Source organism: Trichosurus vulpecula, chromosome 7, assembly GCF_011100635.1.
Source record: "Trichosurus vulpecula isolate mTriVul1 chromosome 7, mTriVul1.pri, whole genome shotgun sequence".
Taxonomy (NCBI): domain Eukaryota; kingdom Metazoa; phylum Chordata; class Mammalia; order Diprotodontia; family Phalangeridae; genus Trichosurus; species Trichosurus vulpecula.
This window is the reverse complement of record NC_050579.1, coordinates 112,997,935-113,025,067: the sequence shown is the minus strand read 5'-3', so window position 1 is coordinate 113,025,067 and position 27,133 is coordinate 112,997,935. Positions and strand designations below refer to the sequence as shown.

General features: G+C 36.3%; 1 protein-coding gene across 2 annotated transcripts in view; it reads left to right on the top strand.

Moving 5' to 3' along the window:
• Window positions 1-27,133, top strand: part of UTRN (utrophin) — a 467,326-nt gene that overhangs the window by 411,366 nt on the left and 28,827 nt on the right. The window contains exons 16-20 of one of the 2 annotated variants that reach the window (XM_036766849.1): window positions 7,087-7,220; window positions 16,316-16,354; window positions 16,580-16,645; window positions 17,890-17,928; window positions 18,155-18,217. In XM_036766849.1, coding sequence (XP_036622744.1) covers window positions 7,087-7,220; window positions 16,316-16,354; window positions 16,580-16,645; window positions 17,890-17,928; window positions 18,155-18,217 — 341 coding nt within the window. The remainder of the gene's footprint in view (window positions 1-7,086; window positions 7,221-16,315; window positions 16,355-16,579; window positions 16,646-17,889; window positions 17,929-18,154; window positions 18,218-27,133) is intronic. The other variant, XM_036766848.1, reaches the window with a different exon arrangement.

Below are 27,133 nucleotides of genomic sequence, written 5' to 3'. Positions count from 1 at the left end.
TAAAAAGATGTTTAACATAAATGTATATGTAGAGCCTATATAAGATTGCACACCATCTTGGGGAGCCAGAAGGGAAAGAGGGGGAGAAAATTTAAAACTCAAAAGCTTGTGGAACTGAGTGTTGTAAACCAAAAATAAATAAATTTTAAAAAAATATTTAAAAAAGAAAAGTACATTATAACCACACCTCATACAAACTTGAGAAAAGAGCACTGATATTTTGGGTTGTCATTTTCTTTCTCTTTTAAAATTCAAAATACTGTATTATTTGGGGAGGGCAGCTAAGTGGTGTAATGTATAGAGTACTCAGCCTGAAGTCAGGAAGACTTGTCTTTATGAGTTCAAATCTGGCCTTAGACACACTTAGTAATTGTTTCCCTGGGCAGGTCGTTTAAACCTGTTTACCTCAGTTTCCTCATCTGTAAAATGAGCTGGAGAAGGAAATGGCAAACCACTCAAGTATCTCTGCCAAGAAAACCTCAAATGGGATCATAAAGAGTCAGACACATCTGAAATGATTAAACAGTAACAATTATCTGGGGCAGAAATATTATAAAATCTGTCAAACCTTTTTACCTTCTTCTGTGTAATATGCTGAGAACTGTGTATTAACATTATCATAATCTTAAATGCAATTTAAAAAAAAAAGAATGAAGATGAAGTATACCAACCATGGGGTAATTTTAAATTCTCTTCTTCCTTATAATTCCAAGTCTTTTGCCAGAAGACTTTTAATATTTCTCACTACCATCACTGGGCATAGTGGTATAGAAGTGAAAAACTAAGCTAAACCAGTTCCCAGATTTTATAAATACAGAAATTTAGAAGTTATGTTTTTTGATTTAAAAAAAAAAACTTAGCCTCACTATGTCTTATGATTCCTTCTGCTAGAGTATGGCTGTATCCCAAAGGAATTAAATGTATGCTGCCAATGTAAATGTTATCCATAGCTTTTGTGTGATGAATTATTTTTCATTTCTCCTTCTAAATTGTGTGACATTCCTAGTGCTAGTGAATTTAGTGATTCTAGGAATTATAACTTGGGCAATAGCTTCTTGGTTGAAAGGAAAATGACCAGGAAGCAATGATTAAAATGTATGATTAAATGTCCTCCAAAATGTCAAGGCGATACATAAAAATACACTGAAATTTTGCAAATTTCAAATCAGAACCTTAGGAGAAATCCAGATTTAGGTAGACATTTTGTAAATTTACACCTTTTCTAGGCAAGCAAACAACAAATTTATTATATATCATGCATTTAGGTAATGGACAAAAAGCAAAGGTGATCTTTTTATCTGAATACATAAATTACATACTTCTGAATGACAAATTATGGTGGTATATAGACAATAGTCACTAATATTTTAGAATATGAGAGTAATGGATTTCTTTGATAATAGTTATAGAATTAACATCCATTTATTGAGAAAATACATAATAACAAAAGACTACTATGACATCAGTAATAGTTTCAAATGAATTTTTATTTTATTAATCATAGTAATATCTAGTGATATCTACCTACATTTGAACAATAATAGATAAAAATAGAGAAGACATTACTCATTCCATAGAAGGTGGGTTTACTTAAACTTACGTATTCATATATAAATGGGGAGAACCTTGGGAATAACTATGTAATCCATAGGTTAATAACCTCTAGATTAGATGAGTAGAAATTTTAAAATTTCCAATCACTTAAATGTCTCCCTCCTAGCCTCCTTAGCTTCCTTCAGGTTCCAACTAAAATCCCTTCTTCTATAGGAAACCTTTCCCAATCCCACTTAATTTTAATGCCTTCCTTCTGTTAATTATTTCCTATTTATCACGTATATAGCTTGTTTGCATGTATTTGTTTGCTTATTTCCCTCATTAGATTGTGGGCTCCTTGAGGGTAAGGACAGAACTATCTTTTGCTTCTCTTTGTTTTGTCAGGGTGTAGCATAGTGCTGACACGTATCAGTACTTAATCGATGTGTATTGACTGACTGTTGGGTCAGTCTAGAAAGCCTTATTTAGTTAAGCATTTTTAGATACATTAAGTACCTAATTAATAATTGCTTAAGAGTGGTTTTGAGACTGCTCCCATGACATATGCATGTGCGTATGTCATTGTCCTTTTGGAACATCAAAAACTCTGACTTTATGTTCCTGTCCTCCCACCAGTCTCAACATAGGAAACCCCTAGGCCTTCCTTAGTAGATGGTTTCGTAGATTGCTGTGCCCAAAGAAACTAGATCTAAACAACAAATTGGCTTCCCAGAAAACAGCCCATGCTGGGTCTTTTCAGCTTGCTAGAATTTGCCATGTCTTAGATTTTGTTGGCCTAGTCTTAGGACCCATAACTACCACCACACCACAATGAGACACACACTGGAATAGATTTTTAATGGAGAAGTATAATTTTTGGTGTTGTTGAATGTGATTCCTAATTAATGTTTTCTGTTGGTAACCAAGACTCGATTTAAAAAGAAATTTTAAAAAATCCTCTGATTCTGATTTTTTTATTACTTTAGATGACTTTTTTTAGTATTACTTTTTTTTTTAAAGTAAATTACCTGCTTGTTTTAGCTAAAAATTTGGCTATAGATTCTTCCTGTATTCATTCTTTGCCTCTCTACAGCATTTTACAGTGTTGCCACCCCTTTCCTTCTAGAGATGCTCTTCTTGGAGTCTATTATATTATATTCTCTTACTCTAGTTATTTATCTGAAAACTTTCTCTTTTTACATCTCTTTTTCTGCATCCTGTTCCTCTTAATATCTTCCAAATGTGAGTGTCCTTCTATGTTATCTCACAGAATCACATTTTAGAATTGGAAGAAGCCTTAGCAGTTACGTGGTCTAAATAGGTCCAACAAGAGGGAGAAAGTGAATACAAATTACTAGTGCCTAAGGCCTATGTTGCCTTTTTTCTGCTTTCTCAATTGTATTATTTTTTCAGTTTTTTTATATCCGTTGTAAAATTGATGTATTTCAAAAGAAAAATAATTGTATACAAAATTCTTTCAGTTTTCGGTTAATAAGGACCGTAGTCAACCAAAGAACTGCTAATGACATTATTAAGAAAAGAATATAATTATATTTTAAAGAAATTCTTACTATATGTATGCCTTGCAGACTTGTGCCATAAAAGAAGAATTTCTGAATATTTCTTACTATATACAAACATTCACTTTGGTACTTTGACAGTTATGTGTGGTTTTCTCTTAAGTAAAGTAATGACTTTGCTGAATAAATTATTTTTTAAATGTAGCATTTGTGAATAGTTTCATTTTGTGACTTTGAGACACAATTTGAATTTGTTATGATAAAAGCATGTATTTAAAAATTTAATAATTATCAACTTATAAAAGGTTAAATGATACACATACATATATTACAAAAATACAATTTATTTAAAATATTTTTATTTTCTCTTAGTTTTCAAGTTAAGATCTCATGTTAAAAGTTTATAGCGTTAGAAGTTTTATCATTCTAGTGAAAAACCAAAAGCAGTTTAGTTGCCTTCTGCAAGTAATTAATTTTAGATATGTTTCATTCCATGAGTGTTCCAATTTGAAAAGCTGTGATTTGGAAGGTTGGATTTTGTGAGTATTTACTGTGATGTGAATTAAAATAATGTGATATGATTTTGGTTTTTCCTATGATCTTAACATTTTATGTGTTCTTTATGAATAAATGTTTTTTCCCTTATGCCATATTTTATTTTATAACAGGCAGTGTCTATTTGGGAGTTCGGGGGGCAAAGAGTGTTATCAAGTTCATCACAGCCCTCTTTTTTTCACTGGGACCTAAACTACTCTCTGCAGCTTTAAATCTCACCTGTACCTGAAAAAGAATGTCAGTTACAATATATTCAACAAGTGGTGAATCAGCCTCTGTTCAAAAATCTCCAGTGAGGAGGAAACCATCACTTCCTGGGGCAGCTTATTCCACTTTTGGACAGTTCTTATTGTTAAAAAGATTTGGGAGGGAGGGGGTTTAACACTTAAGCTAAAATTTGCCTCTCAGAAGCTTCTATCCATTGCTCTTATGTCTGCCCTTTGTGGCCAAACAGAGCAAGACTTACCCTTCTTGTACAAAAAAGCCCTTCAGATACTACTTTGTCTTCTGTTCTCTAGGTTAACTATCCCCATTTCCTTCAAGTGACCCTTACATGGCATGGCCTCACCATTCTGTTTGCCCTAGGAATTTTGCCATCTTATCAATGTTCTTCCTAAACTGCCCATAACTGAATGCAACCATCTACAGGTGGTCTGATCACAAAGAGCACAACAGGATGGTCACCTTACTTTTCCTGGAAGTTATGCCTATCTTGAGGGGCATAGATTAGCTATCTTTCTCCTGATTGCTTTGAAATCTATTCTCCCAAATTTCAGTGTGGTTGTCATTCTATGTCTGGCTTACCCTTCATCAGAACTCTTAAGAGAGAGTGGTCACTTCCCTCTAAGGTTGGTACTATTTCCACCCTAGCTACCAGCAGCCCTATTAGTGAGGTTTAACTCTATGAGAAAATTTATCTTTGTTGATTTTTCTGCCTTTTGAAAAGTGAAATTATTTTTAAGACAATTAAAGAAATTATTAACTACTCTGCTTTTGACAAAGAGAGTTCCAACAGATGTTCACATATAGATAGTTCTTGCTTTATTTAAGTGGACTGTTCCATAAACCTTTATGTAAAGCTGCTCTCACATGATGTGAATTTGTCCCTACTCACCCACTTCACTTAGCCTATTATAACAAAGGCGTATGTAAAATAATATCTTTATATGTCATAAAAGGTATCAAAATGCAGACATTAAATACTGTACTATGATAATAAACAAAATTATGAAATGAAAGATAAAGTTGATGATGAAGTATGCACAATACTGTAAAGTTAGCGTAGGTGGGTGCAGTATGTTGCCCCTTCCCCACCTGCTGCACCTAGCCTTTACTGCTGGTAATTGGCTGCATGACTTTTCTTTTTTAATAAACTATTGAGAGATATTTGGATAGTGGTTCTTTTTTTCCTCATATATCTGATGACAGCAAGCAATATTATCCTCAACTAGTCTTTGAACTTTTAAAATCTTGAAGAATTTGGATCCATCTTTTCAATATAAGAAAAAAATTCACTCAAACGATGAAATGCTTCTGGCAGCTGTTTCATTGTGAACCTTCTTCGTTCAACCTAGGGTTCCAAAGCTTCCCTTTCTTCTTTTGCAATCTTTCACCTACCAACTCAATCAGATCCTCGTTTGACAGTTCTCCTTGAGACTCAATCAACTCCTCCACATCATTTTCAGTCATGTCTAGCTTCAATTCTTGTGCTAATTTTACAATCTTGTTACTCACTTCTTGGAATGTTTCATCTCTGTCAAATTTTTTGGAATATAGATTTCTTCCAGAATTCTTTACATAAAATCGAATATGAGTAATACAGATTTATGTAAAGCAAGAACTGTCTATATTGAAGTATACCATCTCTGTTACATCATGCTTTTTGTTTATTGTGTTCTGTTTCCAAATTCCTCATCTGTTTCCCTTTTCTGATCAGGTGACCTGTGTCATTCTTTCCCGGCAGAATTGTCTCCTATTCTGCCTCCACTGATCTTTGCTTAAGTGTTCATCGCTGTGCACCTTCCCCACGCATAAGCCTATCTTCTCAACATGTAATACCACCTCAATCACTCCCGTATTTTATTTTAGCCGATCATTTTGAGTAACATAGAGCCATATTCCAGGCATAGGTTTTGTTCCACCATGTCTCAGGATACACCAGAGGTCAAATTTGTCTCTTTACATTAGGTGTCTTTGGGTCTCCTTGCTCTTCTTTGTATATTTACCTCAGTTGTAATCTCATTGATTCACATGGCTTCAGTTAGCACTTCTATAAAATGACTTACAAATCAGTATCCTAACCTTGATACCACCCATAAATGGCAGCTTCATATTTCCAAACAACTGTGTTATATCCTTCCCTGAATGTGCTGCCAGTTCCTCAAACTCATGTCTAAATTGAAACCATCATCTTCCTTTCTAAACCCATCCTGCCTTCTAACTATCCTATTTCTATGCATTATCATTTTAATAGTCAGTGCTCACAATCCTAGTCAAGTGTAAGATACTATATATAAAGTGCTTTGAAAGCTTTAGTCAGTCAATGAACATTTTTTAATGCCTTCTATGTGCCTGGCTCTGTGCTAAGTGCTGGGGATACAAAAAGGTAAAAGCTAGTCTCTTCCCTCAAAGAGTGTACATTCTAATTGGAAAGATAGCACATGAAAGGAAGCTGAAAAAAGGGGGTAGGGGAGAAGCAAGCAGAGAGGTAGGGGGCATGAGAGCATGAGGAAGTCCAGTCCAAATAAGTGCAGCCATGTAGAAAATGAATAGATGGCTGGCCTGGAAGCCCTCTTTAAATGGAGGCTTTGAGAGGAGCTCTTTGCTCTTCCCTCTAGGCCTCTAATCAGAGGAGCATAGGATATTGAGAGTATGGATGATGTGTGAGTGCCGGGGTTGATGTGGTCTCACAGGATGACAAGGAGGATCCTGAGGCCATGATGGAAGTCAGTCCAAAGGAGTTTGGCCAGGTGGAAAACGAATAAAACATAATATCAATGTCAGTTATTGTTATAATTATCATTTATTATTATATTATCTAATAGGCTCATGAATTCCAAAGGTCCTATGATTCAGCCTCTCAAACAGAAACAGTCATCATCAAGTTTTATATTAATGATATTTTTTTTCATGTGTCAAGGATCAGCAACAAGCAACTCCAAAACTGACCATTTTTTGTTGTTTTAATTTCGGTGTTTCTGGATCTGTTACCAGCGCTTCAGGAAAAGTTCCAGTTGATCATTTATTTCTAAACAGAAAGAAGGAACCCATCAATTACCTAGTATATGTAATAGTCCCTGAGATCTTTGAGCTTTATGCTTTGGGAACATAAATTATGTCATGTTTTAGAACCACATAACTGCTGGACCGATCTGCCCTCAGAAGTGTCCCCTTCTCCTCTTCCTTCACTCTGCTGTTACTGTAAATAACGATCTTTTGTAATTCTAATTAGAGATGTTGGATTTACTTACCCTCATAGGCAACATCAGGAGAAGATGTACGAGACTTCACAAAGGTGTTAAGAAATAAGTTCAGGTCGAAGAAGCACTTTGCCAAACCCCAGCTTGGCTACCTGCCTGTGCAGACAGTTCTTGAAGGTGCCAACTTAGAAACGTAAGTTTCCATTTTTTTCTAGAACCGTGACCTAAACTTTTATTTAGTGTTTTTCTTTATGGTAGGGATACCAAAAAAAAAATAAGTACAAAGAACTTTAATGAGGAATATTTTTCAGTGAAACTTATAAAATCATTATTTATAGAAAGTTTTTTTTAAACCATTTGCTTTTGGAAATAACAGCACAAAATGTAGGTTTAGTGTGGTATATTTGCCTCAGACTCATAAAATTTATGTTTATTTTTCCATCTTTTCCTGGCTGGCCTTCTATTTTTCCAGTTACAAATGAATTTTGACTTTAAATCACTGTCCATCCTTTTCATGTGTTTTTCCATTTATGTTGATAATTTTATAGGCTCCTGTTGCATGTTTTGCATCTTTATTAACTATGTACCTTTTATGATCTCAGCTATAAAACTTACTAAAGGTCACAAAATTCCAGTTATCTCTAAAACTTTTGATCTTCATGAGTCTGTAACCCCTGAATGGATAAAGGAGTGGAACATTATGTGAGAATAGACTAACAGACAGAATATCATTCTTTTCCCAAAGATTATAATTGGGCACCAGAAAGAAATAATGTTCAAAATAGTAAAAATGAATTTGGATTATATAACCCAAAGTAAAGAAATTTTGCTTTAAGTTAACATCCTAAAGGACAAAAACTCTTTACAAAATAAAAATGCAGAAGATAATTTGGAACATAAGTGACCACAGTGAATTTAGAAAATTACTGAGAAGAAATACCTAGGATTAAAGTATGTTCCCCCAAATTTCATTTTCTTTATTCATGTATGTGCATGTGTGCGCGCGCGTGTGTGTGTGTATAAAATTTCATTATAGAACTAAAGGGAATAACTAATATCCTATAGAGAATAGAATGAATAACTCTTAGACAAAAATCAAGGCATATCTTTAACATACAGAGGCACCTGTGCCTCTGCTTTGAATATTTGGAAAACATCCTTTTTTGTTAAGAAGAATCATCAGAGTTCATGACAGAGTAGAAGGAAACAACTCTGGTAAGAGAATGAAAAAAGTCTGTCAAATGACTATGGCAAAGCATTTTGACAATTTTGCTGTTTTGTTTAAAATGAATGAAAGGGTCTCTTTTCCATCGTATCCCATGAAAAATCTATAGTAAGAAATAACTGGAATGCTTTGACTTCAAAGTAAAGTTCTGGGCTTTGAGAAACTTACAGCTAATTCTGTTTTGCCAGTGAAAGGTATAAATCATCTAGTACATTATACCTACGGATAATTTCTCAGCAATGTTGAAATCAGTTTGGAAAATCACTGGGCCTACAACCAGGACACATCCCATGAAAAAAAAAATGAGGCGAGGTGTTTTATCCTTTCCCGTCAAGTAGAATCACAGAACACTTTCATTTGATTTATTTTCATGTGATGCATACAGGCTGTAGACAGTGATTTTCTAAATGATGAATTTATTTCACTTTTGGTAATAACAAGAAATTAAACAAAAAGGATCTATGATCAATAGAAAGAGTATTGGACTTGAAGTCAGGAGAGGGAAAGAAAGAAACAAGCATTATTAAGCACCTACTATGTGCCAGGCACTGTGCTAAGTGCTTTATACATGTTATCCCATTTGATCTTGCCACAGCCCTGTAAAGTAGAAGATGTTAGTCCTTTTTTTTGCAATTTAGCGATGCAGAAAAAGGTTAAGTGACTTGCCCACGGTCACATAGCTAGTAAGTATCTGAGGCCAGATTTGAATTTTGGTCTTCCTAACTCCAGGCGCAGCATTCTATTCATTCACTGTGCCATCTAGCTATCTCTAGAGGAGATGATGTTAAAGCCGGCCTTTTGACACCAGCTATATGAGATCTGCAGCTCATTTAAACTGTCTTATCCTCAGCTTCCTCATCTGTAAAATAAGGACAATAATGTTTCTAGTACCTACCTCCTGGGGTTATTATGAGGATCAAATGAGAGATGTTGTATTTCAAACACTTTGCAAACCCTTAAAGTAATATTTAAATCTCAGTTATTATTTTATTTGACTTTCTGACTATCTAGAGGACTACCTATGCAATATAAAGTATCTCTTTCCTTTGTTTTAAAACAAGAAATATTTGTATATTTACTAATAGCCATAATTAAAAATAGCTTGAAATCGGAGGTCCTTCACCCTTTTTTTGGTGTCATGGACCTGACCCCTTAACAAGTCTGAAACCTATGGACCCCTTCTCAGAGTATTGTTTTTAAATGCAAAGAATAAGATATATAGGAATGAATGCACACACACACACAGTTATATATCAAATATTTTAAAAACAAGTTCATGAACCTCAGTTTACGAACTCCTGCCGTAAATGAAACAGAACTGCATAAAAAAGAAATCTGCCTTCCTGAAACGTCTTATACATTGCTTTTGTTTTTTAATTTGTCTTTAAGACTGAGTCTCCCTATCTTGCCCTGTCCACTCACAGGTCTGTTCCTTCTACCTAAAGACATGGAAGCTTTTATGTCCTCTGTTATCACCCAGGACCAGTTTGCCTCTCCTTAGGCAATCTGGTATCTCCTCTGCTTGTCGGAGGCTCACTGAAGTTAGTGTGGACACCCATCTACATAGACCACTAACACCTCAGCTCATGAGATCTAGTCTCAACCTATACATTAGCTGGGGCCATCCTAGCATGGGATGTGGGCATACACTACCACACTTAGCTCTCTGCCTTGTTTTTGATGAACCAATTTCAGTGAATTAAGAGTTTGCCCAAAACTAAAAGTTATTCAAGGAAATTACTTTTTTTTAAAAATCACAAGTAAAAGAAGGGTACTTGTACATCTTATTTTGTTGTTGTTGTCCTTTACATTTTTAGACGTCTATATAGCTATATCTGTCTGCCTCTCTGTATGTATGAAGTCACTTGTTTGTTTTAATGTCTGATGCATCATTCTCTCTACGTTATGTGTGATTTTCCTTAGTTAATATCATAATTCATTTGTCTTTTTAAATAATAGAAAGAGAATTAGACTGAGAGTCAGAGGACCTTGCTTCAGATACGGCTCTTTGACTACTGAGAGGCCTTTTGAAAGCCGTGAAGCCAATGAGGACTTTAGTTTCTTCATCTATAAAATGAGGAGGTCAGACTACGTGACCTCTGAGGTCCCTTCTTACTCTAAATCTATGATCCCGTGAAACATTATCCCAGAAAGCTGCTATTTAAAGGGATAACGGGATAGGTCTGAGTTAGACACGATGTCACTTTGGAAAAGTTGTCAACATCTGTGCCCCCAGTACCAACATTCTTCATATGATTTGTCAGGATATATTTGATCGTTTTGGGCATTTCTTGTATCATCATTTGCTTTCTTGTGTCAAATTTAATGATGTTATTAGTTATATCATTCCTTGTTAACTTGCTATCCCAGGAGTTACTGAAGAAGCAAGTGGGATAGCAGAGATCATCTTGGCTATTCTGAGTAATTTGTGTTGTGTGGTATTGTTCGTTTGGTTTTTTCGGAGTAGGGGGTGATGGGTGAATATGCCCCACATTACTCACACATTGATCAGCTGACATTTACGCAAGAAAAATAAATAGAGCTGGACTGGGTTCTACAAAACCTAAATTAGAAACAAAAGACGTAAGTACTAACTACAGTAGGGCAGTATATTTAGTGCCCAGAATAAACTTATCATCCTAGTATAAGTCATATTGCTAGAGTTCGTAAGTCTAGCAGCCACTTTTTTACTTTCATAGAGTGAATAACCATTTGTGTGGGTGGGTAGTATCTCATTTATTTTACTCTTGTCAAGGTGGAGTGACTGGGGAGCAGCAGGGGATTGGTGAGCTGGCAACTTGTTTTGTAGTTATTTATACAGGATATTAGACATTCTAATAGGCCTTATTGTGCCTTTTTCTATTTGCATCATGTGACAGCCTATCGTTTAGTGGCCAGTAATTATACGTGATTATTTTGGAAAGTTTGGTTACTGAGATTTTTCTTAAAAGAACAGTTACCAAGATAAGGAAAGGGAAACCCATGCTAAGATTTATTTATTGAATTTTATAGCTGTTTAGGCAGACTTTGTCTTTCTAAATAAATGAAAATGGAGAAGCAGAAGTGGTGTACGAGAAGGATATCCAGTTGTTTACCATTTCCCCCAAAGTTAAATCAAGGGAAATTGAGCTCCAAAAGTTAATACAGAGTAAACCAGAAATTTGTGTTTACTTTAGAAAGATATTTACTGACTCCTGAGAAAGTACAATTGATTTCCCTAAATACCTTTAATAATAAACACATACTTTCTCCTCCAGTCCCAGGGTGGCATGTAATACATAAATTCCTTTCTAGACTATGATTCTTTATGGTTATTTTCCTCTTAGAAAAACAATGATTTGTCCTTGTGCAATGATAGGGGAAAAAAACAACAGTAAGCAAAGCCAAGAAAATGGTATACACAATTACAATAATATAAAAAGAAAAGAACAATCTCACATACACACACACACAAAATAGTAAAAAGTTAGTTTTGTAAAATTATGAAGAAAAAGCATGGCCTGAAAGAAGAGGTACGTGAAGAGACCCCAGGCCCATGCACTCCTTGGCAGATGTGGGAAAATCACTAGTGTTGTGCATTGCATATTTTCATAATGTTTTGGTGCATTAATAAATTGCATTGATTTTTTTCCTCTTCCCTTTTTTTGGCTTTAAAACATACAGTTTATTATATGAAATAGTTCACTCTGGGAGTGGGAGAGGCAAGATATTGAAGAGTCTGGTGATGTTAAAAAAAAAAAGATCAATAAAAACTTAAGAACACTGATGATATGACTGTATCCTGACTGGCCTATTCTTCTGGTTGTTTAGGTTCTATGTTAGAATGAAATGAAATTCTCTTAGTTAACAAACATTTATTAAGCTAAGTGCTAGAGCCTGTACTAAATGCTGGGAATACAAATAAAAGCAAAAAGAAAGAGAGTCCCTGTCTTTAGCTACCTCATATTCTAAGAGAAGGAGATGGTAGGCAAACAACTATGTTCATATGAGATTTTATGCAAAATAAATTGGAGGTTATCTTAGCGTGGAAAGGCTAGGGTCTTACGGGACCAGGAAAGGCTCCTTGAAAGCATGGTGTTTTATCTGAGATTTGAAGGAAATCAGGAAAGATCTAACAGTTGACAAAAAGAGATTTAATCAGCCACAGCAGAGGAAGGGTATTAAACAAGGATGTTGTCAAGATGCTCAAGTTGATACAGAATGAGAGCAGCTCCCCTGCCTCTGTGTGGCGATCCATCAGAAGGGAGAAGCTTCTTGTGATTTTTGTCCTCAACTGATCAGGAATTGAAGTTGAGGGCCTATGCCTTAAGTCTCCTAAGACAATTTAGTCTTAAAGCTGGTTTTGGTATTTTTTAAGGAAAAAACTAGCCTAGACCACATGATGATGTACTCGAGTAGACAGATGTTCTTAACACCACAATTGGCCTAGGTGTTGGAAAATAGGGGTCCTTAAAAAGACTGTCACCAACTTGGATTTGGAGAATTACTTGACTGCCTCACTTGGCTCACAACCAAGTTGGCTTAATAGTATGTACCCAATCAATACCTTTGACAGGTACATGCAAAAGAAGCAAATCACTTTATAATGTCAGTGGGCCTTAAAAAAAAATGAGGCAGTAATACAAAAGATCATCATTATTATGTTAGCCATCATTAATCAGTATTTATAATAATAAATCAGTAAACGCATTTATCTTGGGTCTAAATAGGCATAGAACTCAACTGGAATTTTTTGTATAGCTTTTACATCACTTTAATGAACTAGAGGTAGAAGGTAACTTAGAAAGCTGCCAAAAATTTATTAAACATAAAACAACTTAGAGCGAATTGCTTTGGGTCAGTAGAGAGTCAACCCTATTTTCCAAGCTGTCTGCATTATGACATGAGGAGAATCAGTGTTTATAATGAGTACCCTAAGGACTTACAATAGCCAAAAGTTTATTTTATGAATTACCAAAAAATCAAATTATTCAGAATAATTTTATTAAGTGTGTTTTGTTACATTTGAATTCTTTGAAAATTAGTAGTTTATGGAGGACAACTGGCATATTCCATTAGCAATAACACTTGCTTCACTAGACACTCTGGATATAATATGGTAACATTTTATTATTTAACTCGTCCTAATGAATATATAAGCCATACTTTCTTAAAGGGTAGCTCCTAATTATACAAGAAGAATTTAACCTTGGTTTATTTTTTTTCTTCCTTTCCCTGAATCAAATGCCAATATGTTATGATGCTGTTGACATCTTTAGCCTCTGGCCTCTTTGATTTAATTTTTTTCCTCTAGTGGAACTTAAAAGTTGGGTGAAGATATTTTAAAATCTTATTTCCTTTTCTTATAATTTGCCCAAATATGTGAAGAGCTGTGAACATTTTTCCATTCAGCTGCCTGTCTCTGCCATTTCTAACAGTGCAGTACTCTGTGCCAGCTGAATTAACTTCACAAGAACCAGTCAAGCAGCCTCACAAAGCTTTTCCCATTTCCATTAAGATCAAAAACACATTCTTTTAATCATAAAAATTTGTGAGAAATGCCCTAGTGCACTTGAATTTGAGACATATTTTCTCATGCAATTTCTATTTATGGAATTTATATAGCAAATACAAATCAGAAGCCCCAAAGTGCCTAGGAAATTGTTCACATAATTACTTGCTACCCATATACCCAATTTTTTAATAGCTTAAAAAAAAGAATGCAGGCAACTGTTGTTTAATGTTAAGCAGCTTATATTATGTGCTGTTATACTGGTTTTATGAATAGGCAGGTGTCATGAAGATATTAAGAAATTTACCCTAATAGGCAGAATATGAAAGTAGCTTTTTTGAAAATAGATCCAAAGAGAATTAATTTACAGTTCCTAACTTGAATTAGAAAGTCTCTGTTCCTAGTTCCATAATAGTATGAAATCATTTTTCTTTGTTGCTGAATGTATAATAGAAATGGGAATATTAGGTGTTGGTGAAATAATTCAAAGGCTTCTTTCTCTTGATTTAAGCCATAGGAGCTTTTGTTGAGGTATTTTAAGTTTAGTTCAGCAAAGTGTTAATTTTTACACGTTTCATACTTGCAACTTACATGCAAAACTAGAGTTTGAATTTGTTTAAATGGATGTTCAACAAAACAACAAGTGATTTTCTGATATTTTGAGGCTGTGGAGTCTTGTGTTTGTTGTTGTTATTTGTTTCTGGTTTTGTTTTTTCATTATTTTTATAGTGTTCTCATCACTGTCATTTCTGAGTTCTCTTCCCATCTGCCAAGCCCCCAGCCCCCACAATGCTCACCTGTAGCAAAGTGGATAGACAGAGAGATAGATAGGTAGATAGATAGATTTATTAAGCCTTTACTGTGTACCAGGCACCATGCTTAGTACTGGGAATATAAATACAAGCAAAACAATATAAAGCCAGCCCCTCCCCTTAAAGAGCTTACATTCTAAGGAGGGGGGGTGGGGCAGAAAACAGTGTATAAAAGGGAGCTGAAAAAAGGGAAAGGGCGAGGTGGAAAAGTAGTCTGGGGAGTCAAGGGCTGAACCGGGTTAGGAGGCAGCATGTGTGTTATTCCTTAAATGGAGGTTCCAAGGAAGAAACCAAGGGAAGACTGTTAAGCAAAGCAAACAAACCTTGACACACTGATCTTGTCCAGAAATTCACTTACTTAGGTCTACTACCCCTTTCCTGAGATGAAAGAGATGTTTTTAATTGTGGGCCCTCTAGAATTGAGATTGGTCATTGCATTGACTTCAATGATGTTTGCGTTGTTTGACACTATCGTGTACATTGGTTTAGCTTGGTTCTGCTTACTTCATACAAGTCTCTCCCAGTTTCTCTCAGCACTGTTTTCCTGTCTTGGAATCTAAATCTCTGTCAGGGTATTGGCCTAGAGATGAACAGAAAGGTAAATATGACAATGACTTTTAAAATGTCATAACCACCAACGATCCCTTAGAGATGCCTGGTAAACGATGGCTGAGTTGAGATAACTTGCAGAAATATAAGGTTATTGTAGAGCATATTTTAGAAAATGTAATTGGAAAGAAATGAATAGATGTTTAGTTCTATTCATGTGCTGCATTAAGCTTGGGAATAGTCAGTCAAGGAGCTTTCATTAAGCCAGGCACTGTGCTAAATGCTGTGGATACAAAGAAAGAAAAAAGACAATATCTGCTTTCAGGGAATTCGTAGTCTAACCAGGAGCCAATTTACCAACAACTGTGTTTACAAACAACAGGATAAATCTGACATAATCTACATAAGGATGGCATTAGCATTAAGGGAAATTGAGAAAGGCTTCTTGTGGAAGGTGGGACTTCTGACCAGGAGGCAGAGATGAGGGAGAGAGTTCCAGGATTGTAGGATAGTCTTTGACTATGCCCAGAGTAGGGAATTGCATTGTCTTGTTCAAAAAATAGCAAGGAGGCCAGTGTTACTGGATTATAGAGTACGTGGAGAGGAGTTGAGGTATCAGAAGTCTGGAAAGATAGGACAAAGCCAGGTTATGAAGGAATTTAAAAGCCAAAATATTTTAATATTTGATCCTGGAGATATTGGGGAGCCACTGGAATTTATTGAGCAGAGGGAAGATGTTTAGGATGATCTTTTTCCCCCCAGAAGAAAGCACCCAGCCTTTTATTGCCTACTCTTAATCCCATTTCCAGTATCCTTCCCTGACCTCTATTCCTTAGGCTTCAGCTTTCTAAATTTACTCTTCTGTTTTAAAAAAACAAACAAAAAATAAAAACAGAAAAAGAAGCAATGATGACCATCTCATCCAGATGTGTATTATACAATTTTATTTTAGTTTATTTTAAAATTTCTTTCTCAGTGATAGATTGTAAAACATTTTATTTCCTTTAAATAAGTATACATTTTAATACCTTTTCTTTCTTCTGTAGCTGTACTCTGGCTTCTGTTTATTTTGATTTTCTTATTTGGGGCCTGACTGAATCCAGGTGTATGGGTGGGGACAGATTAAGAAGTGTTTCTTTTATCCCTAGTTGTTTGGAATTACATTAAAGTATTTGTTCTGTGGTTTTTTTCCCCCTTTCCCCTCCTTACAGTCCTATCACACTCATCAGTATGTGGCCAGTGCAATATGAGTGAGTATATATAGACCTTATATGCGGAAGGCTAATGCTCAGATTTTTTTATTAGCATGCGGTAATTACTAAACTCTTGGCAATAAATAATACTACATCCCTGGATAACAATCCTAGTGGTCTCTTTGATTGGCAAATTTATTATTTTAGTTGATCTAACATTTCTGTTAATGTAATGTGCCCATATTTGAATGTGTAACATAATGTCAATTTTTTTCTTTGCAGACCCTCTGAGGCCTCACAACAAGGTCAGGATGATGCACATTCCCAAGTAGACCAGTGTACCTCCAGGTAAGGGACTTTAACAAGAATGCTTCCCTGAATTTTTTTTATATACATTTTGCTCTACGGAAAATATAATTCCAAAAGGGAAAGAAAATATAAAAAATATTTCCCAAAACATTTTAGAAATTTAGAAAATATAATTTTGTATACACATAAATATAATTGCTCATACTCATACATCCATATTTATATTATGATATAATTTTATTTGTATATTTGTAAAAATAATGACTGCATTATAGTGCACATCGACCCACCATATTCTGTGTTAATTTCTTGTACTTGTACCAAGCCAGTGGAGTAATTTTCTCTACTTGTAGAAATTATCTTATTATAACTCTGTGAGGTTCAGTTGTGAGAACCAGGAAGCTATGAATTCTTAATTTCCATAAAGAAATTTGTTCCATGGAGTAGAGGATTGAATAAATTTTATGTTTGTGCTTTGTCTAAGCCTTTCATGGAAGACATATCCAAAATAATTAACAGAAGGAAAGCACTAGCATTAAGGGAGATTGAGAATGCCTTCTCCTGGATGGTGGGACTTCTGCTGACCAGGAAACAGAGATAAGAGAGAACATTCCAGGCATGAAGGATAGTCTTTGAAAATGCCCAGAGTAGGGAATTGGTTTGTCTTGTCCAAAGAATAGCAAGGAGGCTGGTGTTACTGGATTATAGGGTACATGGAAAGGAGTGAAGGATAAGAAGACTGGAAAGATTCAACAAGGCCAGGGTATGAAGGAATTTAAAAGCCAGAATATTTTAATATTTGATTTTGGAGGTAGTAGGGTGCCACTGGAATTTATTGAGTAGAGGAGATGTCAGATCTTCTGTTAAGATAGCACCCAGCCTCTTATTTCCAAGTCTTAATCCCATTTCCAGTATTCTTCCCTGACATCCACTCCTTAGCCTAATTTACTCTTCTGTTTTAAAAAACAGAGAAAGAAGCAATGATGACCATCTCTTCCAGATGTGTATTATAATAAAATTTTTAGTTTATTTAAAAATTTCTTTTTCAGTGATAGATTGTAAGACATTTTATTTCCTTTAAATAAGTATACATTTTAATATGTTTCTTTCTTCTGTAGCTGTACTCTGGCTTCTGTTTATTTTGATTTTCTTATTTGGGGCCTGACTGAATCCAGGTGTATGGGTGGGGACAGATTAAGAAGTGTTTCTTTTATCCCTAGTTGTTTGGAATTACATTAAAGTATTTGTTCTGTGGTTTTTCCCTCCCTTTCTCCTCCTTATAGTCCTATCACACTCATCAGTATGTGGCCAGAGCAATATGAGTGAGTATATATAGACTTTATATGCAGAAGGCTAATGCTCATATTCTTTCATTAGCATGCGGTAATTACTAAACTCTTGGCAATAAATAATACTACATCCTTGGATAACAATCCTAGTGGTCTCTTTGCATGGCAAATTTATTTACTTTAATTGATCTAACGTTTCTGTTAGTGTAATGTGCCTATATTTGAACATGTAACATGATGTCATTTTTTTTCTTTTCAGACTCTCTGAGGCTTCACAATTTCAGGATGATACACATTCCCAAATAGAGCAGTGTGCCTCCAGGTAAGGGACTTTAACAAGAGTGCTTCCCTGAATTTTTTTTTTTTAGACATTTTACTCTACAGAAAATATAATTCCAAAAGAATTCCAAAAGGAAAAGAATATATTAGAAAATATTTCTCAAAATGTTTTAGAAATTTAGAAAATATAATTTTGTATACATATAGTTGCTTATACTCATATTCATATTCTGATATAATTAAATTTGTATATTTGTAAAATAATGAATACATTATAGTACAAATCGACCCACTATATTCTCTGTTGAGTTCTTGTACTTGTACCAAGCCAATGGAGTAATTTTCTCTACTTGTAGAAATTATTATAACTCTACAAGATTCAGTCATGGGAACCAGGAAGTTATGAATTCTAAGTTCCGTGAAGAAATCTGGTCCATGAAGTAGAGAATTGAATAAATTTTATGTTTGTGCTTTGTCTAAGCTTTTCCTGGAAGACATATATTACTGACCACTCCTTTCCAAAATATGCTATTCCTGTGAGTGAAAATAGCAATTGAAAATCTGATCAGAACAGTTCCAGACTTTATAGTAGGGGACGTCAACTTAAATATTTGTATTCTCTACACCAACCACCTTGTTCCTCAGTTTCTCAACCACCATGACCTATTCCTTCATTCTACCTCAGCTACCTACATACAGAGTGGGTCATACCCTTGATTTCGCCATTGTCCAGACATGTAACACTTGGAAGGAAAAGAGTTCTAAAATTCCTTTATCTAATAAAATCTCTTCTAATTCCATTTCTCCCATCACCTTATACCTCTTATTCTTTGTTATTCATCAAGATTTCTAATTCTCCTACACCTTAGTATTTCCTCAGACCCTCAACCCTGCCCAGGCTACACCCTCTTCCCAGTCTCACCCCCTTAGCGAACTAGTTCAATGGTATGTTATCCTCTGTTCTTGAATCCCTGACTCCCTTGTCCTGTTACCCGTTCCAAACTCCAACTTTGGATTACTGTCATCATCCATCCCCTCCATTCTTCTCACCTCCTGCTGAAAAGAGCTAGAGGAAGTTACCAAACCAGGCTGTAGTTGTATCTGTTAGAAATCTTTTACTCCTCCAGGATCGATAGTCTGTTCCACTAACCACAAACTTCTCTCTTCAGAGCCCCTCATACAGTGCTTCAGACCCTGCTTCATAATATACTGTGAAAATTGAAGCTGTCAGTTGTGAGCTTCCTAGTCTCCATATTCTCCTGAAGTCACAGTCCCTTGTCATCACCCCCTACTCTTTTCCCCTATTCTCCATTGTCTGTTGAAGAGGTGACCCTTCTGCCAAAGCCTGTACCTTTCTACCTAATCTTATCCTTGCCTATCTTTTCTAACCTTTACTGTCATATTCATTCTTTCTCTCTCTCTGTCTCTGTGTTTTCTTCCTCCCCCCTTACTCACCTCCCTTTCCCTCTCCCCCGTTAATCCTTCCCTGCTCTCTACAAACACACTCAAATCTTCCCTCTCATTAAAAAAAAAAAACCTACACAAGATCCTACCTTACCTGCTAGCTGTTATCCTTTTATTTCTTCTTTTCTCAGCCAAACTCCTTTAAAAATTTGTCTAAACTCAATGCCTCTACTTCTCTTTTTACTCTTTTCTAAGTCCTTTACAATCTGGCTTCTAAAATCATCAGTTAACTGAAACTGTTTCTAATGATTTCTTATTAAATCTAATGGCATTTTCTCAATCGCCACCCTTTTTGTCCCCTCTGTAGTATTTGATGTTGCTGACCAATATTCCTCTTGGATACTGGCCTCTCTCTGGGTTTTGGTCATTGTTAACTAGGTGGCATAGTGTATAGAGCCCTGAGCCTAGAGTCAGAAAGACATGAGTTCTAATTTGACCTCAGATACTTATTGACCATGTGACCCTAGACAAGTCACTTAACCTCTGACTGCCTCTGTCTCTTCAACTGTAAAATGGGGATAATAACAGCGCCTACCTTACAGGGTTGTTTTGAGGATCAAATGAGATATTTATAAATTAGTTAGCACAGTGCTTAACACACAGTTGGTATTACCTAAATATTTATTTCCTTCTCTCTTAATCTCTCTCCTTCCCAATTGGTTTCCTTAGCCTATCACTAATTGTAGATATGCCCCAGGGCACTGTTCTGGGTCTTCTTCCCTTTCCTATGTACACCCATTCACTTGGTGACCATCATCTCCTAGGAATTAATTTTCATCTCTATGAAGATACCTCCAAGGTCTGTGTTCTAGCAGTAGGCTGTCTCCCAGGTTCTGGTCCCAAATTGCCAACTAACTGCCTTTTGGATATTTCGAACTGAATCTCCTTTAGACACCTCAAACCAAGCCATCCAAACATCCAAAACAGAACCCATGATCTCATGACTTGTTTTGAACTTCTCTATATCTGCAAATGGTACCACTTGCAGGCTTCTAGGTTCACAGCCTTGACTATATATACTGTCATTACCCCCATGTCTATCAGTTGTCCCATCTTATTTCTGTCTCCATCACACCTCTTCCATATGTCTCCTCCTCATCACTAGCACATCCACTAAGTTACCCCATGATCTCTTTCCAGATCTATTGTCATATTCCAGTTCTCTCTGCCTCAAGTCTTTTCCTTCAATCCATACTCCACTCAGCTTACATAGTTATTTTCTTAAAGCATAGATCTGACCATGTCACCCCTCTACTCAAATTGTAGTTGGTCTCTTTTGCCTCTAGGATCAAACAGAGACTTGTCTGTTTGGTACTTAAAGGTTTTTCACAACCTGGCCACAATACTGCTTTCCCAGCCTTACTACTCACTACTCCCCTCCCTGTGCTCTGTGGTCTAGCTTTGATGTCCATTAAGCCATTTTGTACACATGACCCTCAATTCCTACCTCTGCCTTTGCATTGGCTGTCCCTCATGTCCAGAATTCTATTTCCTGCCCTTTGCATCTTGGAAATGTCCACTATTCTTTGTGACTCAAGTGCTACATTCTGCATAAGTCCTTTCCCTGTTCCCCAGCTCCCTCACAAGATTGCTTTGTATCTGCCTCGGTTGGGTTTTGTACCTTCTTTTATATGTTTATAGATAGCTAGATAGCTAGATATGATGGATAGATAGATCTTTATCTATATAGATAGAACTATATCCATCTAGATAGATAGATAGATCTAGATATATCTATCTATATAGATATAGATACCTATAGAACTATATAGAACTATATATCCTATCAATCCTCCCTCCCCCTTTCTCTTGGAGCAGTAATCAAAGCAAAAATACCACAGTTTCTGGAATAGAGGCATGTCAAATGCGTGTCTGATACATCAATTAACTATCTCCCAACTTACCAGACCAGCACATCCTTCCCTGGCTCTAGCTCCTATATCTATAGATCTGTCTGTCTGTCTGTCTATCTATGTATCTATCTACCTATCTATCTATCTACCTATGTTGTCTCCTCATTAGAATGTGGCTTCCTTGAGGGCGTCGACTGTCACTTTCATTTTTGTATTCCTGGTGCCTAGCATAGCACCTGGCACATGGTAGGTGCCTAATAAATGCTTCTCCATTAATTGGTGAATTACCAAATACTGAGCTGAAATCTCGGCCAATTTTATGGTATTACATTGATCCACCATTCAAGAAACCCTGTTAGAAACGAAAATGAGGTTAGTCTGGCATGACCTATTCTTGATGAAGTGACTTGGCTCCTGGTTATAATCTGTAATTGAAGTCAAGCTCACTGCTCTGTAATTTACAGACTTTACTCTCTTCCTTTTTCTTTTTTTTGAAAATGGGGACATTTGCCTTCTTCCAGCCCTATAGCACCTCTCCTATTTTACATGGTCTTTTGAAAATAACTGACAATTCGGCAATTACGTCTGCCAATTCTCTCAGTCCTCTGTGAAATCACATGTCTGATGCTAATTACTTGACCTTGTTCTTATACCATCCAGCATCACTAGCATTCTTTTCCATTCTTTTGACCCATTATAGCTATAAATGTCCTTCTCCTTAGCATTCATCTCCAGTCTCAATTAATCTGGGTTTTGACACAACTTACAGAACATTGTCCTTCTATTGCTGTGGCTTTGCTCACAGCTTTGCTCATCTATGACCAGGGCGGGGCAGGGAGAGAAGAGGTGGGGATACCCTATTTCCCCAGGATGGCCCGGTTCACATCTTCTAAACTTCCTAAATAAAAAGTTTTGAGAGCCTTACCATAAAACTACTATTGCCTATTGGAGAAGTCTCTGGGCTAGGGCTTCACTGCGTGCTTTAGGCTAACCAGTAATGAAAATAAGGTTAAAGCTGTTCTCATCAAGAATTTCTAGGGCCTCCTTATTTAAGTGTTTAGTCTTTTCAGGAGTGAATGACCCTTTATGACCCTATTTGGGGTTTTCTTGGCAAAGATACTGGAGTGGTTTGCCATTTCCTTCTCCAGCTCATTTTAAAAATAGATGAGGAAACTGAGGCAAACAGGGTTAAGTGACTTGCATAGGGTCACACAACTAATAAGTGTCTGAGGCTGGATTTGAACTTAGGTCTTCCTGACTGTAGGCACAATGATCTGTCCATTATGCACCTGGCTGCCCCCTTATTTACTTACCTCGAATGATATCCAGCATAGTATAACTGGATTGTTTTAGTCATTACTCAAGTAACTGAGACCATTTTTCTTTTCTCCAATATGATGTCCTATCTTAATTCAATTATCCTATATATAAATGCTGGCACATAATAAATGTTATATACATAACATACATCTATGCAGTGTGTCCCAAGTGAATTAGACCAGTTTTAAGCTATTGAAACTTAAAGCATAAAATTGCACTTTTTGACTTTTGGGATCTTGTGTGTATGTATGTATGTGCACGTGTGTGTATATGTACACATATAATAAAGGAAGGTGTTAAAATGGGCAGAGGAGGGATTCCATGTGTCTTAATGAAAGAATTACAGTTAATACTAGCTTTCATTTATTTGGCACTTTAAAATTTACAAGGGGCTTTACATATTATCTCATTTGATCCTTATTACAATGCTGCCTAAGGGTTTAATACTGTATTCCCATAACCTATGAATTATTTGGGGTATTATCTCCCCCAATCTTTTTCTGCAATCCCACAAATAGTATATATTAGAGGCAGGCAGGATTGGGACTCAGATCTCACCTCACTGTACATACAGAACTTTTTCTAATGCATCATGCTATTATTCTTCACTTCCTCATGCAGTAAGAAGGAACTGCTCTTTAGTGGAGAGCAAACTGGCTTTTTAACCTACTAACTTGTGATTAACGGAAGAACTTTCCATGAAGACATGTGAAGCTCAGTGGTAGGTGCCTTAAAACATTTAGGAAACAAGTACAACTTCACACAGAAGATTGGTCATGCATTTTATACAATTCATTCTGCTCCACGAGGTAGCACAGATGGAAAATTTAAGTACCTTCGAGGAGGGTTAAATACTTGGTTGTATATATTAGCCACGTAAGTGTTGGTAGAATATTAGGGTCCATAACAGAATTCTAGAGGAAGTTGGGGATGCCAGGTCTGCATCCCTAAAACAGGATTATGAACATTCCATGGGGTTATGACTGGATGAAAAAGCATTTATTAAGTGCTTACTAAGTGCCAGCTGCTTTGCCAAGTACTGGGGAAACAGGAAGCAAAAAGAGAAGTAGTCCTTGCCCTTGAGGTACTTACATTCTTACAGAAATGTAAAAGACAACATGGATAGGGGAGTTGGGGCCAGGGAAGGGTGTGCTGACCTGCCAAGTTGAGGGATAATGAATTGATGTATCAGACACACATTCGACATGCCTCTGCTCCAGAAGCAGTGGTACTTTTGCTTTGGTTACTGCGCCCAGAAAGAGAGGTAGGGGAGGATTGAGAAGAATTTGCACTTCCTCTGTCACCTGGGGCTAGGTTCCAAAAACTCCTAGGATTAGGAGTATGCAATCTGGGGTCAGACTAAACCTTAAGGTAAGACAGCTATTGATGTGACTATGAACTTTGTCTATGCTCTAATAGTTCATAAGCACAGAGCTCGAGAAAGTTGTGCTATACTAGATTTCATGATTAATGCTAGGCTTTGAAAGATAGAAGACTTGTTTTTTAGGCCTTACCATTGACTACATATAACCTTAGGCAAGTCACTTGACTTCTGCTCCTCCATGTCATTGTTGTGAAATGAAAGGGCTGGTCTAATGAGCTACAAGGCCCTCTTCAGATCTAACAGTTTATGATTCTTTAATTTTTCTTATGCAAAGCTATTTAATATATAAGGTATTCAAGATTTCACCTTGAGCTCAAAATCATTTGACAGAAACCTACATATTATCCATGGGCAGCTAGGTGGCTCAGTGAAACAAGCACTGGACTTGGAACCAGCCTCAAGCGCTTACTAGCCATGTGACCCTGGGCAAGTCACTTTAACCCTATTTGCTTCTGTTTTCCTCATCTGTAAAATGAGCTTAGAGAAGGAAAATGGCAATCCACTCCAGTATGTGTGCCAAGAAAACCCCAAAATGGGGTCACAAAGAGTCAGACATGACTGAAACAACTCAATAACATCATATATGATCCATCTGGAAGGCTTAAGAAATGGGTTTGAGTTATACCTTAAACAAAATGTAACATTTGGTTGGATTGGGTGAAGGAAACTGGATTTTTTTCTAATGTAAAGGAAAAATAGCAAATGAATCTTTTCATACTTATTTTTCTCTCACAATAATTCTAGAAGGAAATATTGATGAGAAACAGTTCATTGTTAGACAAACTTGATTTTCTAATTGAGAATCCTTGATTCTTTAGTGTATAGGTTCTTAATCTAGGGTCCATGTACTTGGTTTTTCTTTCATATATGTATGTATGTATGTGTGTGTGTGTGTGTGTGTGTGTGTATACGTACATATACAATATTTCAATATGATTGGTTTCCTTTATAATCCTATGTATTTTATTTCATGCATTTAAAAACATTATTCTCAGAAGTAGTCTCCAGACTTTACCAGATTACCAAAGAGGGATCTATGACAGAAAAGATTAAAAACTACTGCTCTAGTTCATTATAAAAAAATTTTTTTTGAAAAAGTATATGTTCTATGTAGTTCACTTCATAGGACCCAGATGTAAAGCTGGAAGGACCCTCAGAAACCATACATCTAGTACAATCATCTAGTTCTTTTATAGATGAGAATATTAAGGATCAGTGAAATTAAGTGACTTGCCCAGCCACTGAGATAGTAAAGCATCAGAGAAAGTGTTTGAACCCAGGACCTCCAACCCCAGAGCCAGTGTTCTTTCCACTATACTAAGCAAGCTTCTCCCCTCAATTTTTGGTAAGTCATTGAATCATTACATCTCCAATTTATAAGGAGACTTAGAAGTCATCTAGACTTAATGCACCGCTCAGTGCAAAAATTTCCTCTCCAGTATCTTCAACAGGTGATCAGCCCGTTTTGGCTTACATCCTTTCAGTGATAAGGAATTCGATATAAAGCAATGCATTCCACTTTTTGAAAACTCACGTGGTTACAAAATCCATCCATTTACTATATCCAAATCTGCCTGCCTCTAATTCATTTACCCTAATTCTGTTCCCTGGAGCTTCACAAAGTAAGTTTAATGTTTCCAAATATTTAGACACAGCCACCATTACCTTCTCCCATCCCCATCCCCCAAAAGAGCTTCTCTTCTTCAGACTGACCATCCCCAAGTCCTTCAGACATTCTTTATCTGCTACACTTTCCTCACCCTGAACATCCTTGTCACCTACTCCCTGAATACACTACAATCTGTCAAATCTACTGCTTTAAAATATTCTTCCCTGAACTGAACTCATGTAAATACTTCAGATAAAGCCCAATCAAAGTACAGGCTTGAATATAGTAAGACTATAACTTAACCCTTTTTTGTTAAATTACATCTTTTAGTGACATATATTCCTTTATCCATTCAGCTAGGATTTCACAAATGTCTACTCTGTGTCAAATATCAGGATAGCTACAGACGTATCAGATAAGACAGCACCCCCGCTTTCACAGAGATCATGCTTTAGTGGTGAGAGATGATAACCTATATAAATAATGATAATACAGAAATGTTTCATAATTATGTTCATTAATTGGTGAGGTCTCAGGAGAAGGGAATATCATTACTAATTGTGGAAACCGATTAATCTTTTTTGGAAGGACATCTTATATCTGAACTTTAAAGGTCTGGTCTGGTCTGAACCTGTGCTTTTATTGGAGTAGGGGAACTCCCATTGAGGAAATTCCCTTTTCCTGGGTAAATCAAAGCCTACTTTGAAATTGAAACTCTTAGGACAGTTGCCTGGGGCACTAAGAGGTTAAGAGGCTTGGCCAAGATCACCGAGCGGGACTTCAACCCAGGTCTTCCTGACCAGAGGTTGATTTTCTGCTGCTTCTCTTTAGGGGAAAAGAGAAGATCTAAAAGGGGGAAAATGGGATCATTGCCACAGAGAACAATGTAAAGCAAAGTCACAGAGGTGGAAAAGTTTGAGTGGGAGGAAGAGAAGGTCAGGAGCATTTATCAAGCACCTCCAAAGTGCTAAGCACTCTGCTAAATGCTTTATAAATATTATCTCATTTGATTCTCACATTAACATAATGGATGGGCCTACCTGGGAGGTAGGTGCTATTACTACCCCCATTTAATTGTTGACACAACTAAGGCAAACAAATCAAATGACTTTTGTAAGGTAGTTCAATTTGGCTAAATGTGAAGGAGAATAAAATGTGAAGACTGGAATAGTTGGTGGCAAAAATTCCTCTTTCGGTGGGGAGGGGCTGTCATGTCACACTGTTGTCACCCTGTTGACCCATTCAGCGTACAGCCCAGCAAACTCTCACTCCCCTGTTTTGTTGTTGTTTTTAGTTGAACCACTCACTGTTAGGCTTTCCCCTCCAGCA